The sequence below is a fragment of the Nelumbo nucifera genome, chromosome 1 (genome assembly GCF_055504915.1).
Source record: "Nelumbo nucifera cultivar China Antique chromosome 1, China Antique-T2T, whole genome shotgun sequence".
Taxonomy (NCBI): Eukaryota; Viridiplantae; Streptophyta; class Magnoliopsida; order Proteales; family Nelumbonaceae; genus Nelumbo; species Nelumbo nucifera.
Window position 1 is genome coordinate 211322420 of NC_142649.1, and position 13381 is coordinate 211335800.

The following is a 13381-nucleotide window of genomic DNA, read 5'->3' on the forward strand; positions in this document are numbered from 1 at the left end:
TATTATGTGGATAGACATGGACAGAGTTTTTGTGGGCAGGAGATTCAGACTCCAAAACTAATGAGAAATTGGAATTTAGCGCCTGTGATCAATCCCCGTCTCTCTCGAACTTGTATCTGCTCCTCACACATGGTGCCTCACACTGACCTCACAGGCACATCCCACCATGCATTGAGAACATTTCCCATACTTATGTATTATTATCCACCGTAGTAGTACCACCAAGTAGACCGCCCAACTCATTCTCATCTATTCCCCTCTCTTCTACTCTCTATTCCCATGTTTTCCCCTTATGATGTGTTTGGTTGTAGCACAAATAAATTTGCATTGATGCAAAATTGTGGTAGTGCAAATGATTTGAAATGCAAATTCTAATTTATTTTTGTTTCAAAATTTATCTCATTTTGTTTGATTAATTGGAGTACAAATGAAATAAAATTAAACCAAAATTTGCATTATTTTCATTTGCACCCTCATACATTTATACTAGTGCAAATAAGATTGTACTCCAAGTAAACGCAGCCTAAGAATACTATACAAATACATACAAAATAATATAAAATAGTTTGTGCTCTACATATTTGTATTTGTACTCCTTCCAAATGGAGCCTGATTCACAAAAGGAAAGAGAATGAAAAAAAAGATAGGAGGGTAAAGAAACAGAACGAGTTGCAGTCCACACATAATGCAGAATTAAAATAGAAAAGGCATTGAGTCTGGACTTGAACATGTGAACTGTCATTGTGAATATCTCCCCAGAAATAAAAAACATACAAAGACAGATATTCTCAATGTACAGCTGCAAGCGGTTACGAGAATAGTGTGAGGATGGTTTTGTGAAGATCAAATACGAATTAATTTAAAAGGTGGGTAAAAAAAATGTGAACTCAGCCCATCCCATGTAGGCACTAACATAGTGAAAAAGCACGTTCAAATTAGCACCTATAGCAAAAGGATAATTTCATTCTGATTCTGTTATCACAGAAGGGCTGTAAAGTGTAATTTGATAAGGAGGATTGAACTTGAAGCTTTAGAGCTGGGTTTTCTATTTTACTTGGGAAATTAACTAAATTAGGTTGAATTTCTGATTGAATAATTGACTTTAGATTTAGATTGGGATCCACATAAATCTAAGTGTACCTTTGTGGTTATACCCAATCAAAGCGCAGGTCAAAAGATGATCATCTTCTTCATTTCCCATATATCCAATCCCATGAATCTCCTTCAATTCCCTCTTTTTTTTCATGGTTAGAGCCACTACATGAACCAGTTTGCATCTCTACCGCCAAAGTTCTCTCTCTCTCTCTCTCTCTCTCCTCTGCATAAAAAGAGTATAGGAAGGGTAAGGGTAGATTAGATACGAACCAGAACTGCAGTTTTCACACAAAGCGGCTACGTACTCTCAAGTTCGAACGGCATTCACACTTGTCAGCTACCAGTACAGAGCAAGCAATGGCCCCCTTCCTCTCTTCTGCAACTACACTGAAAAGCATGATAGTTGTTGCATGAAGGAAAGCTTTTATATTCGACTGGGATAGATGAATTCGACTCATTAGGTATACTGCAATGATTCTCAGGTAACTGGCAGATCTGCATTCAACATACTCACTCACAGAATAAAATATTTGGTGTAATAAAGCAACAAATTAAATCATTCATTTCAACCACTTATAACCCATTTTGGAAGGAACCTCATCAGAATCAGAAATCTTTGGACTGGGTTTTCTTTAACCAACTTTAAAAAACAAAAGAAAAAAAAAAAGAACATTTGATTTGTGCTTAAAGAATATGAACTACCCTCTGACTTTAATTCAGAAAACAAAAACACTACTTTTAGATATGTACAGTAGTGCTCAAATCACTCTCAAATGTATTTTAATTTAACCCCTTTCTTTTTCTGAAAGAGAGGCAGCTTTAGTAGCGGGAGATGGACGCCATGTTATGTTGGTGTCACAACACACACATACACACTCAAGCAAGCGCCATACACAGATTACTTGGGGAGGAAGGTTAGAATCTTCAGTTTTAATCTGTCGTTAGGTCCGTGTCCCATCCATCGTCACATAGTTCGGTGATCCAATGAATTCTCGTACAGTACCTTCTACTTGTGTCTTATCTCTTATGCATTGAAACTGAAACAGATACAGGGGGAGAGAGGCCCACTGACTGTTCAGATCGCGTTTATTGAATCATCAATCTGTTTGTAGAAATGTGTAGAAGTAGAACTTCCTTTCACCACTATCTTGTACTGGGGACAGAGGGAGACCCACTTTTCAGAAGAAGCAGGACCTGACTTAAAGCAGACGTGTCTCATCTTCGTAAGCCAACCAAAAAGGTCCAAGAGAAGAGGCCGAGACCGAGAGCCACAACTTTTTATATACAATACAATTGAACTGATCAATTAATCCATGGAAGCCATAGCAACTCTCTTCATCCATCTCCCAAGCAGCACTAAACTAAACATGTTCTCACTTTCAGACATGCCTTCAGTGTCAACAATGCTATCAGCCTACGCCTCCTTGGCCGCTTCCACCATGCTCATTCGGTCGATGGCCAACGAGTTCATACCCCATCAGCTCCAAGACTACATTTTCTCGGGCCTCCGCTACCTCTTCTCCCCTCGGCTTTCTCAGCTCACGCTCATCTTCGAAGAATTCAGTGGGATCACCCGCAATCAAGTCTATGAGGCGGCCGAGTTGTACCTCAGCACCAAGATCACCCCCTCGATCGAACGTCTAAAGGTGTGCAAGGCCCCCAGAGAAAAGAACCTCACCATCACAATAGAGAAAGGCGAAGAGGTCGTGGATGCCTTCGAAGGAGTTGAGCTCAAATGGAAATTCGTTTGCTCTGATAACGAGAGGACTGGCAGCACAGAGCGATACTTTGAGCTCAGATTCAACAAGAAATACAGAGAAAAGGTGCTGGATTTTTACTTGCCATTTGTGTTAAGCAAATCGAAGGCACTCAAGGAGGGTAAAAAGGTAGTAAAGCTTCATACTCTCGGCTTCTTCTACGACGACATGGGAGGAGGCGGAGGCGGAGGTGTATGGGGATCAATCAATCTCGATCACCCAGCTACGTTCAACACGCTGGCGATGGATCCTGAGCTCAAGAAGGCATTGATAGATGATCTGGACAGGTTCGTGAAGCGGAGGGACTTCTATAAGAAGGTGGGGAAAGCTTGGAAACGTGGGTATCTGTTATACGGCCCTCCTGGTACCGGCAAGTCTAGCTTGATTGCTGCCATGGCCAACTACCTGAATTTTGACATCTACGACCTGGAGCTTTCCCAACTCCGGCATGATTCGGAACTCAGGAGGCTGCTGGTTGCCACGGCAAATCGATCCATACTTGTGATTGAGGATATCGATTGCAGTGTTCAATTGCGTGATCGACAGCTCGAGGTTGGATGTGACGTTTCAAGTGAACAGGTTAGTAGTTTCTGAGATAGATAGATGGTTTCGACGTGGTGCAGTATAAAAAGCTATTTGTTTTCTTTGGTGTTTAGTTGACTCTTTCAGGGATACTCAACTTCATAGATGGGCTATGGTCGAGCTGTGGAGATGAGCGGATTATTGTCTTCACCACCAACCACAAGGATCGGCTAGACCCTGCACTGTTGCGCCCTGGTCGTATGGACATGCACATTCATATGTCCTACTGCACTCCTAAAGGGTTCAAGCTTCTAGCTTCCAACTACCATGGCATACACGATCACCCTCTACATGGAGAGATTGAAGAGCTGATAGAGAAGACAGAGGTCACCCCTGCAGAGTTGGCAGAGGAGCTAATGAAGAGTGACCAAGCAGACACTGCCATGGCTGGAGTAATCAATTTCCTAAAGCGAAAGAAAATGGAAAATGATATGGTCAAGGATGAGCAAGGAAAAGAAGCTGATTGTCGAGACCAAAAAAGGCAGAAAATCGGCAAGGGAGATGGGCGGAACCGGAATGAACGTACAAGAAGGAGCACAAGACTCAGAAGGAATCGATGGAGGTGATGGAGCCGGGGAGAAGCATGGAGCTTTTCATTAATTTACTTACACCCGGCCCCTTAATTAAGAGGGTTTTGGGTTTACTTTTTAGTGGAGGAATTTCGGTGTAAGCTTGTCAAAACTAATTAAATTAATGGTATCTCAAGTTGAGGGTTTCCCATTAACTGCAAGCAGATGTATTGGGAATTTGGATGAGTTCAAACATGCATAGAAGAGAGGAAGTTGGTATCATATATAGTCAGACTCAGACTGAGAAACTGGCAAATGTAATGGAGGTATTGAATGGTGTCAAATGTGAGTTAAGAATCTGGACCAACCCACAACTATATTTTGAATTAATAGCAGACATATCAAACAGACAAACCATAAAAATATACATTACATATTGGTTGATAGAGTAAGCACTATGTGACGAAAAAGAAAAAAGGGCCATTGGTACATTATGCATGGTCCTTTCTTCCCTTTCCAAATCCCCATTTGTACTTGTTGGCTATTTACACTTTTCCATGAAGCTTGAAGCCTCTTTGGAAGGCAAGTGTTCCAATTGTACAGTAGATATGGTACAAATATAGATAAGCCTTATTCCAAAGCTCCTTCCTTCTAAATGAACAAGTAATGAGTAATGACATGGTTGATTTGAAATGATGTGTTGATTTCAAAAGGTCCGTGGATTGATGCTAATTCTAATTCTACGGACAGAATGCGCGGTTTATAGGGGTTATTAGTAGATTATGGGGGCTATAATTTCAGAATTCTGCATTGCATTGGGCTGCAATGTAATTCTATCTTTTTCATAAAAAAGGGGGTTAAATCACTTGTATTGTAACTGGAAAGAAAAAGATGTAAAATGAACGAGTGATGTAGGTTCCTTAGATGGGCCTTGTTTGAAACAATACAAACAATGTTTTCACTCTGTTTTTTGTTTTGTTTGATTGAAACGCATATAAAAAGAATGAAGTAAGTCAAACATGAGAAAAAAGTGAATCAGTTTGGAGTCATTAGGTTTGATTGATTTGACCAAAACCAAGCACAAACTTGGTTTTGGGTAAAGTGGCACCGAATCAGATTTCCCAAATTTTCTAGGGAGGATGACTGTTTAGCCCACCACTTCTTAGCCCCACCCTACAGGTAGAATGAATCCTCACTCACTGTAGATTAATGCCAAATACATGGACAGGATGTGGTTTATAAAGGGGGCTACTAATAGACTATGGGGATTGTAATTTTAAAATTTTGCAGTGGGCTGTAATTTACTCCTCCGAATTTTCTAACCCACGTGCCAGTCCTTCCCAACTCCCTATACCCATAAGCCCATATGGCCCATATCGCCCAACCTAGCTTCAGTCTTTAATCAAATAAACACATCCGTGCCTATATCATCCTTATGGATGGAGGCAATACAATTGCTGCTGGGGATTTTCATAGCGTGGATTATTCATTAGTCATATATTTTCTGGTTGCTGAAAAGATGTCCAAGTAGGGTCAATTTTGGATGACACCGCCCTCTCTGGCTCATTTGCTCAACAAGAGATATAAGGAAATGGTAGTAAAGCTTCTTCATACACTTGGACCCTTATTGTATCACAACGATGGATCCTGAACTCAACAAGACATTGATAGACGATTTAGATAGCTTTGTGAAGAGGAGGGATTGTTAGCAGTGACGGCAAATTGGTCCAAACTTGTAATTGAGGATAGAGATTGCAGTATATACATGACTTCTTCTATAGGTTAACTGAATGTCAACAGGCATGCACCAAAACAATAAACGTAAACATGGAACATACCTGCAGAGCCCATTTCCATGAACCCCTTTTTCTCCCTTTGTCTTTTCGATGTCAAGCCAAAGTAGAACGTTCCAAAAGTTGGTTGATCAACTATTGAATTCACCCTCGTTTTGCCGCTTGGTATAGTGCTCCTTCTCCTTGTGGACTCGTTGAATATGGGCAGTTTGTAGTATTTTGCAAAGGTTTTGTATTCTTTCTTAATGAAATTTGCACTCACTTGTGCTAGATTAGAGAGACTAGAGCTAATTCTCCTTTTTTCATTATTTCCTTTCTTTTTTCCTAAAGAGGGTTCCGTAGTAAGAGTAAGAATGAATGAGAAATCTTTATCCACTTATTTTGTAGGTAATTCCCCCCATTAAGAAATTCCCTCTATAACAGTCTATTAGAATCAACCACATCCCTTGTTTGTTTAACTACTCCCCAGTTATCCTTATCCTCCTAAATTCAATTTTAAATTCAAAATTGAATAATGATAAGTGGGTTGAGAAATTTTAGGGCCTATAACTTTTACTCAACTAAAATGAGAGTCTTAGTAGGGAACCCCTATGACCACCGCGATGAGCTATGAATTTATGGGTCCTACACTCTAACAATCTCTCACTTGGCCCAAGTGTGATCAACAATGGAAGGACACAGCTTGATCAGAGCTCATGGTGATTCTCAATCTCACTTAGGTAATTACTTATTTAAACTCAAATCATGGCAGTTTTTCTTAAAAGTGGGGTTTCCATCCATGCATCATGATGTACACTTCTAACCCTCAATGTAGTGGATTATACATATATACCGGTCCTAATTGTGTTTTTATACCCGTCTATTGTAATAATATGCATGCATTAGATAGTTGCAAGACTACTAGAGCAGAAGAATCAATTATTGACATGTGTCATCATGTTGAGTCTATAAAAGAATTGATAATTCCCATGTTTTTAACATGACCTATAAACACATTTGAGGACAACCCCTTAGTTATCGGATCTGCAATCATAAGTTCAGTTCTTATATGTTTGATGATGATTTTCCATTCTTGCACTCTATCCCTCACTACTAAGTACTTTAAATCAATATATTTACTTTGACTACTACTTTTGTTGTTCTTTGAAAAGAACACACCTTCAGAATTGTCATAGAACAACTTTATCGGTTTATCCACATAGTCAAGCACTAAGGCACTCAGTCTTGTGATAAAATTCTTTAACCAAATTGCATGTGTCATGGCATCATGACATCTTATGAATTCTGCTTCCATCGTAGAGGATGCTCTAAGCTTTTGCTTAGTACTTTTCCATGACACAACTCCTCCCACAAGCAAAAATACATATCCTAACGTCAAGGCTTTACTATTGGTGCACCCAACGAAATATAAGTTCGTAAAAACCAACAACTCTAGTTTGTCTACTTTTGTATAAGCAAGCAAATAGTCCTTAGTTCCTTGTAAATATCTGAATGCCTTTTTGGCTGCTCTCCAGTGCTCACTTCATGGATTGCTTTGAAATCTACCCAACACTCCTATTGCGAAAGCAATATCTAGTCTTGTGCACATTTGTGCGTAAATGAGGTTCCCAATTGTAGATGCATAGGAACTTTCTCCATGTCTTCCTTTTCATATTGTGTTTGTTAGCGTATTCTATCAAAATTAGTTTCATTATCTCCTTCCTTCTAGGAGATAGCTGTACATACCTTATCTTCTCTTCTTTCCTTATTGTATCCTCTTTAGGTCACCAACCTTGTCTCCCTATTGTCTCCCTATTATAATTAGCTCTATTATAAATAGAGTTGTAGCCTATTTAATATACACATTAAGAGAAACTATTATCTTCTCCATCCATCCTTCTTGGTTCGTATCATGGTATCAAAGCTTGTGATACTTTATCGGATCCGTCCCTTCACTTGAGCTTCACCGGCGCCCTCTCATGAGTGCACACTGTCATTGCACCGGTTATCGTAGCACCTCGGGTTGAAGGCTAGCTCCCTCGCATAACCGCCCGTCGTGATTATCGTCCTGTACACGACTTCTGGTGCACGTAGAAAACTGAGTTCAATTCTTATTTGCTTCTTCTTCTTCAAGCCCGGAAGCAGGGTAATCTGAAGTTTGCCATCTGGAGCACGAAAGCTTGTCGATCCAACTTCGAGGATAATCACGAAAAGCGCCCAATTGTTATTCTCGTTTGTGTTTCGCAAGGGTCTTCCTGCTCCGTCGCCCGGTACAAAGGTAAACAGAGAACTGAACAAAAATGAGAGTCATAGTAGGGAACCCCTATGACCACAACGATGGGCTATGAATTTATGGGTCTCAAACTCTAACCGCTTCCGCATGCATTTAATTAACATGGGCCATTTGTTTTTGTATTGCAAGTGACTCTCTCATTGTTACAATCTGATCGTATGGATATGAACATCCACTTGTCCTACTGCACCGTTGAAGGGTTCAAACTTGTAGCCTCCAAGTTCTATGACAAACACGAAGAACACCCTCTATTTGATGAAGATATTAAAGGGTGGATACAGAACATAGAGGTCATTCCAATAGAGGTGGCCGAAGAGCTATTTGTTGGGAATAAACCCAATATTTTTCCTTGTGAAAATTAGGGATATCTGAACCAATAAACAACAAGTATGCAACAACAATAAAATAAATAACTAAAACAGAGCAACCAACAGTAATAGACACCAACTTTTACGTGGAAAACCCCTCAATGTGAGGGTCAAAACCACGGGACAAAAGTCTAAATCATCCACTATCAACAATGGTAATGGGGCACACTATTTTTTTATCTAGTTACAACTAGATGATGAACCTCAAGAAAACTCTTGGATACCAATAACAGAAACCATCATTAAAATAGATAACAAACAAGTAATTTCTCACCAAAAGTGGAAGTACAATAGTAGAAGCAAGAAGAGATGTTGAAAACAGATATGTTTTCTTCGTTTCAGCCCTTGTAACTCTTTTTCTTCTTCCCAAAAGTCTTCTTCCCTAAACTCCTTTTTCTGTTCTTTGATATTTTCTAGAGAGTTGTTAGAATTTGAGAGAGTAGACAGAGTGAAGTGAGCTCTCTCTAATTCGTTAGTTAGCCAAGGACGTGTTAGCTCGTCTTGCAAGTTAATGCAAAAAGTCTCTTGACTTTCCATTCCTATCTTTTTTGTCTTTTCTTCTTTTCTTTTCCCTACTTTATTAGTGGGTCCCACCTCATAAGGAGGGAACCCCAACACTATTGAAGAGCGACGACATTGACATTGCCCTCAATGGACTAATCAATTTTCTTAAGCAAAAGAAAATGGAAAATGACAAGGCCAAGGACGAGGAAAGAAAAGAAGTTTATTGTCCTAATGAAGACGAAGATGAAAATAACAAAGAAGCAGCAGCGAAAGGAGCACGAGAGGAAGAGGGCATGGACGGTTAGGGATCAGGGGAAGAGGGTTTGGGAGGCAGCCATGCATTTATCTCGATCATGGTTTTAAATTTCGCATTATTTCGATTTTTTTATTTCAGTAAAATTTAATTCAGATAGGGTGTTAATGAACTTTGAACATTTTGTGGATTATTTTGGTCTAAGACATGCCACACCCATTAAGGGTTCTTTCATGAAATTGGATTTAGACCTCACAAAACAGTCATCACATCCCCCAACAGCCATGCATTTCAATAAAAATATATAAATATGGAGATGTTCTCAATGCACAAATTTGCATGGGGCTATGAGGACGGTTGTATGAGTGATCAATCTACACCGAATCAAGATTTCCTACCCACAAGAATTCTACTCACCTACTCACAAAACCTTACTTCCGTGCATTGAGAATATTTTCCCGTATCTAATAACATGTAGGAGGATGAGATGTTCGTTGTATGGCTGCCATGTTATGTGGGTAGAGTTTTCGTGTGTAGACTCATCCATACTACGATTAAATTGGTTAGGTAATAAATGATTAAAATATGTTTTGTTTAAAATTTTTTGGCAATGCATACAACGCACATTGGAAAGCGCCTTATCAAGTGTAGTGTGGTTCAACCATGGGATTTTCTGCAAACAAAAATTTACACTCTGAAAATAGAGGCATCCAATCACACACTAGGAATATCCCCTAATGAATTTCACATACATGTTTGGATTTGTGGTTGAAATTAGGCTGCATTTGGCATTCCTTATTTTAAGGAATGGGGCACAGTAGCATGACAAGATCTCTTAAAAGGAAAATTCCAGTACACACTCCAAAAGCACAATGATCCAAATCCAATTGCATATTAGGATCCAAATCCAATTGCATATTAGGAATATCTCCCCTAGAAGCTGTGCTTTGAAATGTAGGTGTAAATCGGGTCATACCGTCCGTGGCCCAACATGAATTTGGACCGGCCCGGCATAGTACGGCACAACGACACGTGGGTCATGCTAGGCCTGGCATGATGGTCCGAGCCAGGTTGGGACTGAGGTTCCAGGTCCACAGGCCGGCACGGCACGACACGCACCCACAGCCCACGTGCTGGCACGATGGCCCGTCTAATGACCCAATGGCTAGTTTTAGCTTTTTGGGGTTTTTTACAAAAATACCCCCCCAATAGCTATAAACAGTTATATAGGGGGTATTTATGTATTTTGGTTTTGGGGGGAGAAAGAATGGCACAAATGCCCCCAAACAACTATATAATAGCTAGTTTGGGGGGCATTTTGGGTAAAGTGATAAATAACTTTATAATAACCAAAATACCCCTCCCAACAACTAAAACATGGCTAGTTTTTAGGGTATTTTGGGTAATTAAATTATTTTCAATTCCTATAAATAGTCATATCCTCCACCATTCTCATCATACCAATTCAACAATTCTCTTAATCTGTTCTCTAGTTTTCATACTCTCTCAAGTTTCTATCTCTCAATCTCTCATACATTCTTTGATTCTCCAATTCTCAACTTTATTGAAGTTTCAACAAAAAGAAAGCTTGCTCAATAGCTCAAGTATCTCAAGGTAGCAATTTGGGAGGCTTGGACTCTTGAAGTTGAAAGGCATTAATCGTTAAAATCAAGTTGGGATTCTGAATCAACAATCTGGGTAAGTGTAATTAAATTAATTTTATTTTTTTAGAATTTAAGAAAAATGGCTAGCTCCTCTCGAAACCAATTCCCCAACATGTTTAATGTTGTCGACGATATTTAGTCAACATGGTAGTGTTAGCACCAATATGGATGGTATTGATATTAACTTAACTTCCACCCCTAGTACTGATACTAGGGGAAAGAAAAAGAAGGCTACGAAGTTGATTAGCCCGGTTTGGAAAATATTCAAAGTAGAAGAGGTTCAGGGGAAGGGAAAAAGAGCTATTTGCCAAAAATGTAGGAAATACTTTAGCTATTGTAGGAATGGTGGTACTGGCCATTTGGTCAAACATTTGCTCACCCATGAGAAAGAAGAAGAAGAGAAACAACACAAACACAAATTGGGTAGGGTGTTTTGGTACTTTTAAATATTCTCATGAAAAAATGAGACAAGAATTAGCAAAATACATTATACATGTTGAACAACCATTTTTGTTAGCTAGAGATACTAAAATTGAAAATGGTTATGTAATTCTGTAAATTCACAATTTAAAAAAGTTTCTAGGAATACTATTAGATCAAATGCTTTAAAATTTTTTTATTCATATAAACAAAATTTAATTTATATGTTATTAAATATTAATTCTAAAGTTGCAATTACTTCTGATATTTGGACTTCTAAATTTAACATAAGTTGTATTTGTGTTATTGGTCATTTTATTGATAAAAATTGGCTTTTAGATAAAAGAATTTTAAGTTTTACTAGGCTTGAATGGCCACATACTGGCCCAGGTATTGCTGTAAGTATTTTAAATACTTTACATGCTTATGGAATTGACAATAAATTATTTTCTATTAGTTTTGATTGATAATGCTAGTAATAATGATTCAATAATAAATATTTTAAAATCTCAATTAAAACCATGTTTAAATGGTAAATCATTTCATATCATATGTGCATGTCACATCTTAAATTTATGTATTCAGGATGCTTTAAATATTATTTCTACTCATATTTCTAAAATTAGAAATTATATTATATATTAAAAGTTTTGGAGCAAGAAAACAAGAATTTAAATATTTATGTCAAAATTATGGTCTAAAATATAAATCTTTTATATTAGATGTTAAACATAGATGGAATTCTACCTATGCTATGTTAGAAAGTTGTATCTCTCATAAACAAATTCTTAGTGATTTTCATAATGCAAAAATGCCTACTGATATTATATTTATGAAGACTAGGAAATGACAATTTGTATAAGAGATTTTTTAAAATATTTTTATGATGCAACTAATGAATTATCAGGTATTTATTATCAAACTAATTGTAATTTAGCCTATCAATTAATGATGACTAGTGATTGTTTTGCAAAATATAGAAAGAATCAACAATTCAAAAGTATTATTGAAATAATGAAAAATAAATTTAAAAATATTAGGAGAACATTTCTCCTCTTTATTGCTTAGCTACAATATTAGATCCTAGGATTAGGAAAGATGGTTTAGATATTTTACTTGAAACATATTGTGAAAATATGAATATTGAAATTGGAAATAAAAAAGAAGAAATTAATAGTTTATTATTTGAAATGTATAGTTTATATGAATTTGAAATAATAGGGAATAATAAAAATTCTATAACTTGTATAGGTACATCTTCCACTTCTAAACTTGTGAAAAACTTTTTTATTTAATAAGTAAAAGGCAAAAATACACCGCCTCAACAACAAGTTCATTTACTGAGCTTAATTTTTATTTACAAGCAAATTTTTCTACTTTAGGTGATTCTTCCTTCACCTTGGAGGGAACAAATAATTTTGATATTTTAGCTTGGTGGAGTGAACATGCAAAAAATTATCCAGTTCTCGCCACCATGGCACGTGATCTACTTGTTAGACAATGTATGCCCTTAGTTCCAATCAGATTGATGTACTTTTGACATTTATTGGTAATGAATAATAGTACATAAATGATTCGTGTTATATTTGGTGTGTTTTTGTGTAATACCCTTAAATTGGACACTTATGAGACTCGTGTTAATTTAGAATCTTCACAACCGTTGGATAGACCTGGGGAGGTTTATCTTGCTAAGGTTGACACTAATGTGCTGCTAAGTCGGTTGGGGTGGCTTGTCTTAGTTGCTAGAGTGAGACCCGAAGCACATGTAGTGTGTGTTTGTTTGAAACTCTGAACTGGACCATTATTCAATTATGCCTTGGACCTTGGAGACAAATAGGCAAAACTAGAAAGTTACACCTAACCCCTAGACTTGATTATGGTACTGCACTAGGTGTTGGATTGGGTTGTCTTTGATATGCCAATCAGTGAGATCCTTAGCGGGGGTCAAAACCTGGGTATGTTGGGGCAGTCTAAGAATTCATTTGAGTGGGTGATCATAGTAACAGAATCAGCCCCTTTGTCAGACAAAGTCAATGATCGGGGACTGCACTCTCTCTTATGGAAAATGATGTAGCGCGATCTGGTCACTCCTATCTGGCAGGGACCTCGCTCCTAGCTGGCGACGGACGACACCTGAGAAGGAGAAGAAGATGAAGGATTCCCG

The 13381-nt window shown here is 38.0% G+C and overlaps 1 protein-coding gene across 1 annotated transcript; it reads left to right on the top strand.

The window, feature by feature from the left end:
• Positions 1-2263: 2263 nt before the first annotated feature.
• LOC104588824 (AAA-ATPase At3g50940-like) lies at positions 2264-4158 on the top strand. Its single transcript, XM_010246929.3, has 2 exons — positions 2264-3431; positions 3509-4158. Exons 1-2 carry the CDS (start codon positions 2409-2411, stop codon positions 3998-4000), a joined length of 1515 nt encoding a protein of 504 aa, XP_010245231.1. The 5' UTR covers positions 2264-2408; the 3' UTR covers positions 4001-4158.
• The last annotated feature ends 9223 nt before the right edge of the window (positions 4159-13381 follow it).

Excerpts from the sequence above, each read along its gene's own strand:
- LOC104588824 (XM_010246929.3), top strand. The coding sequence starts at position 2,409 with ATGGAAGCCATAGCAACTCTCTTCATCCATCTCCCAAGCAGCACTAAA. Across the intron at positions 3,432-3,508 it reads GTGACGTTTCAAGTGAACAG|TTGACTCTTTCAGGGATACT; the intron begins GTTAGTAGTTTC and ends TTTGGTGTTTAG.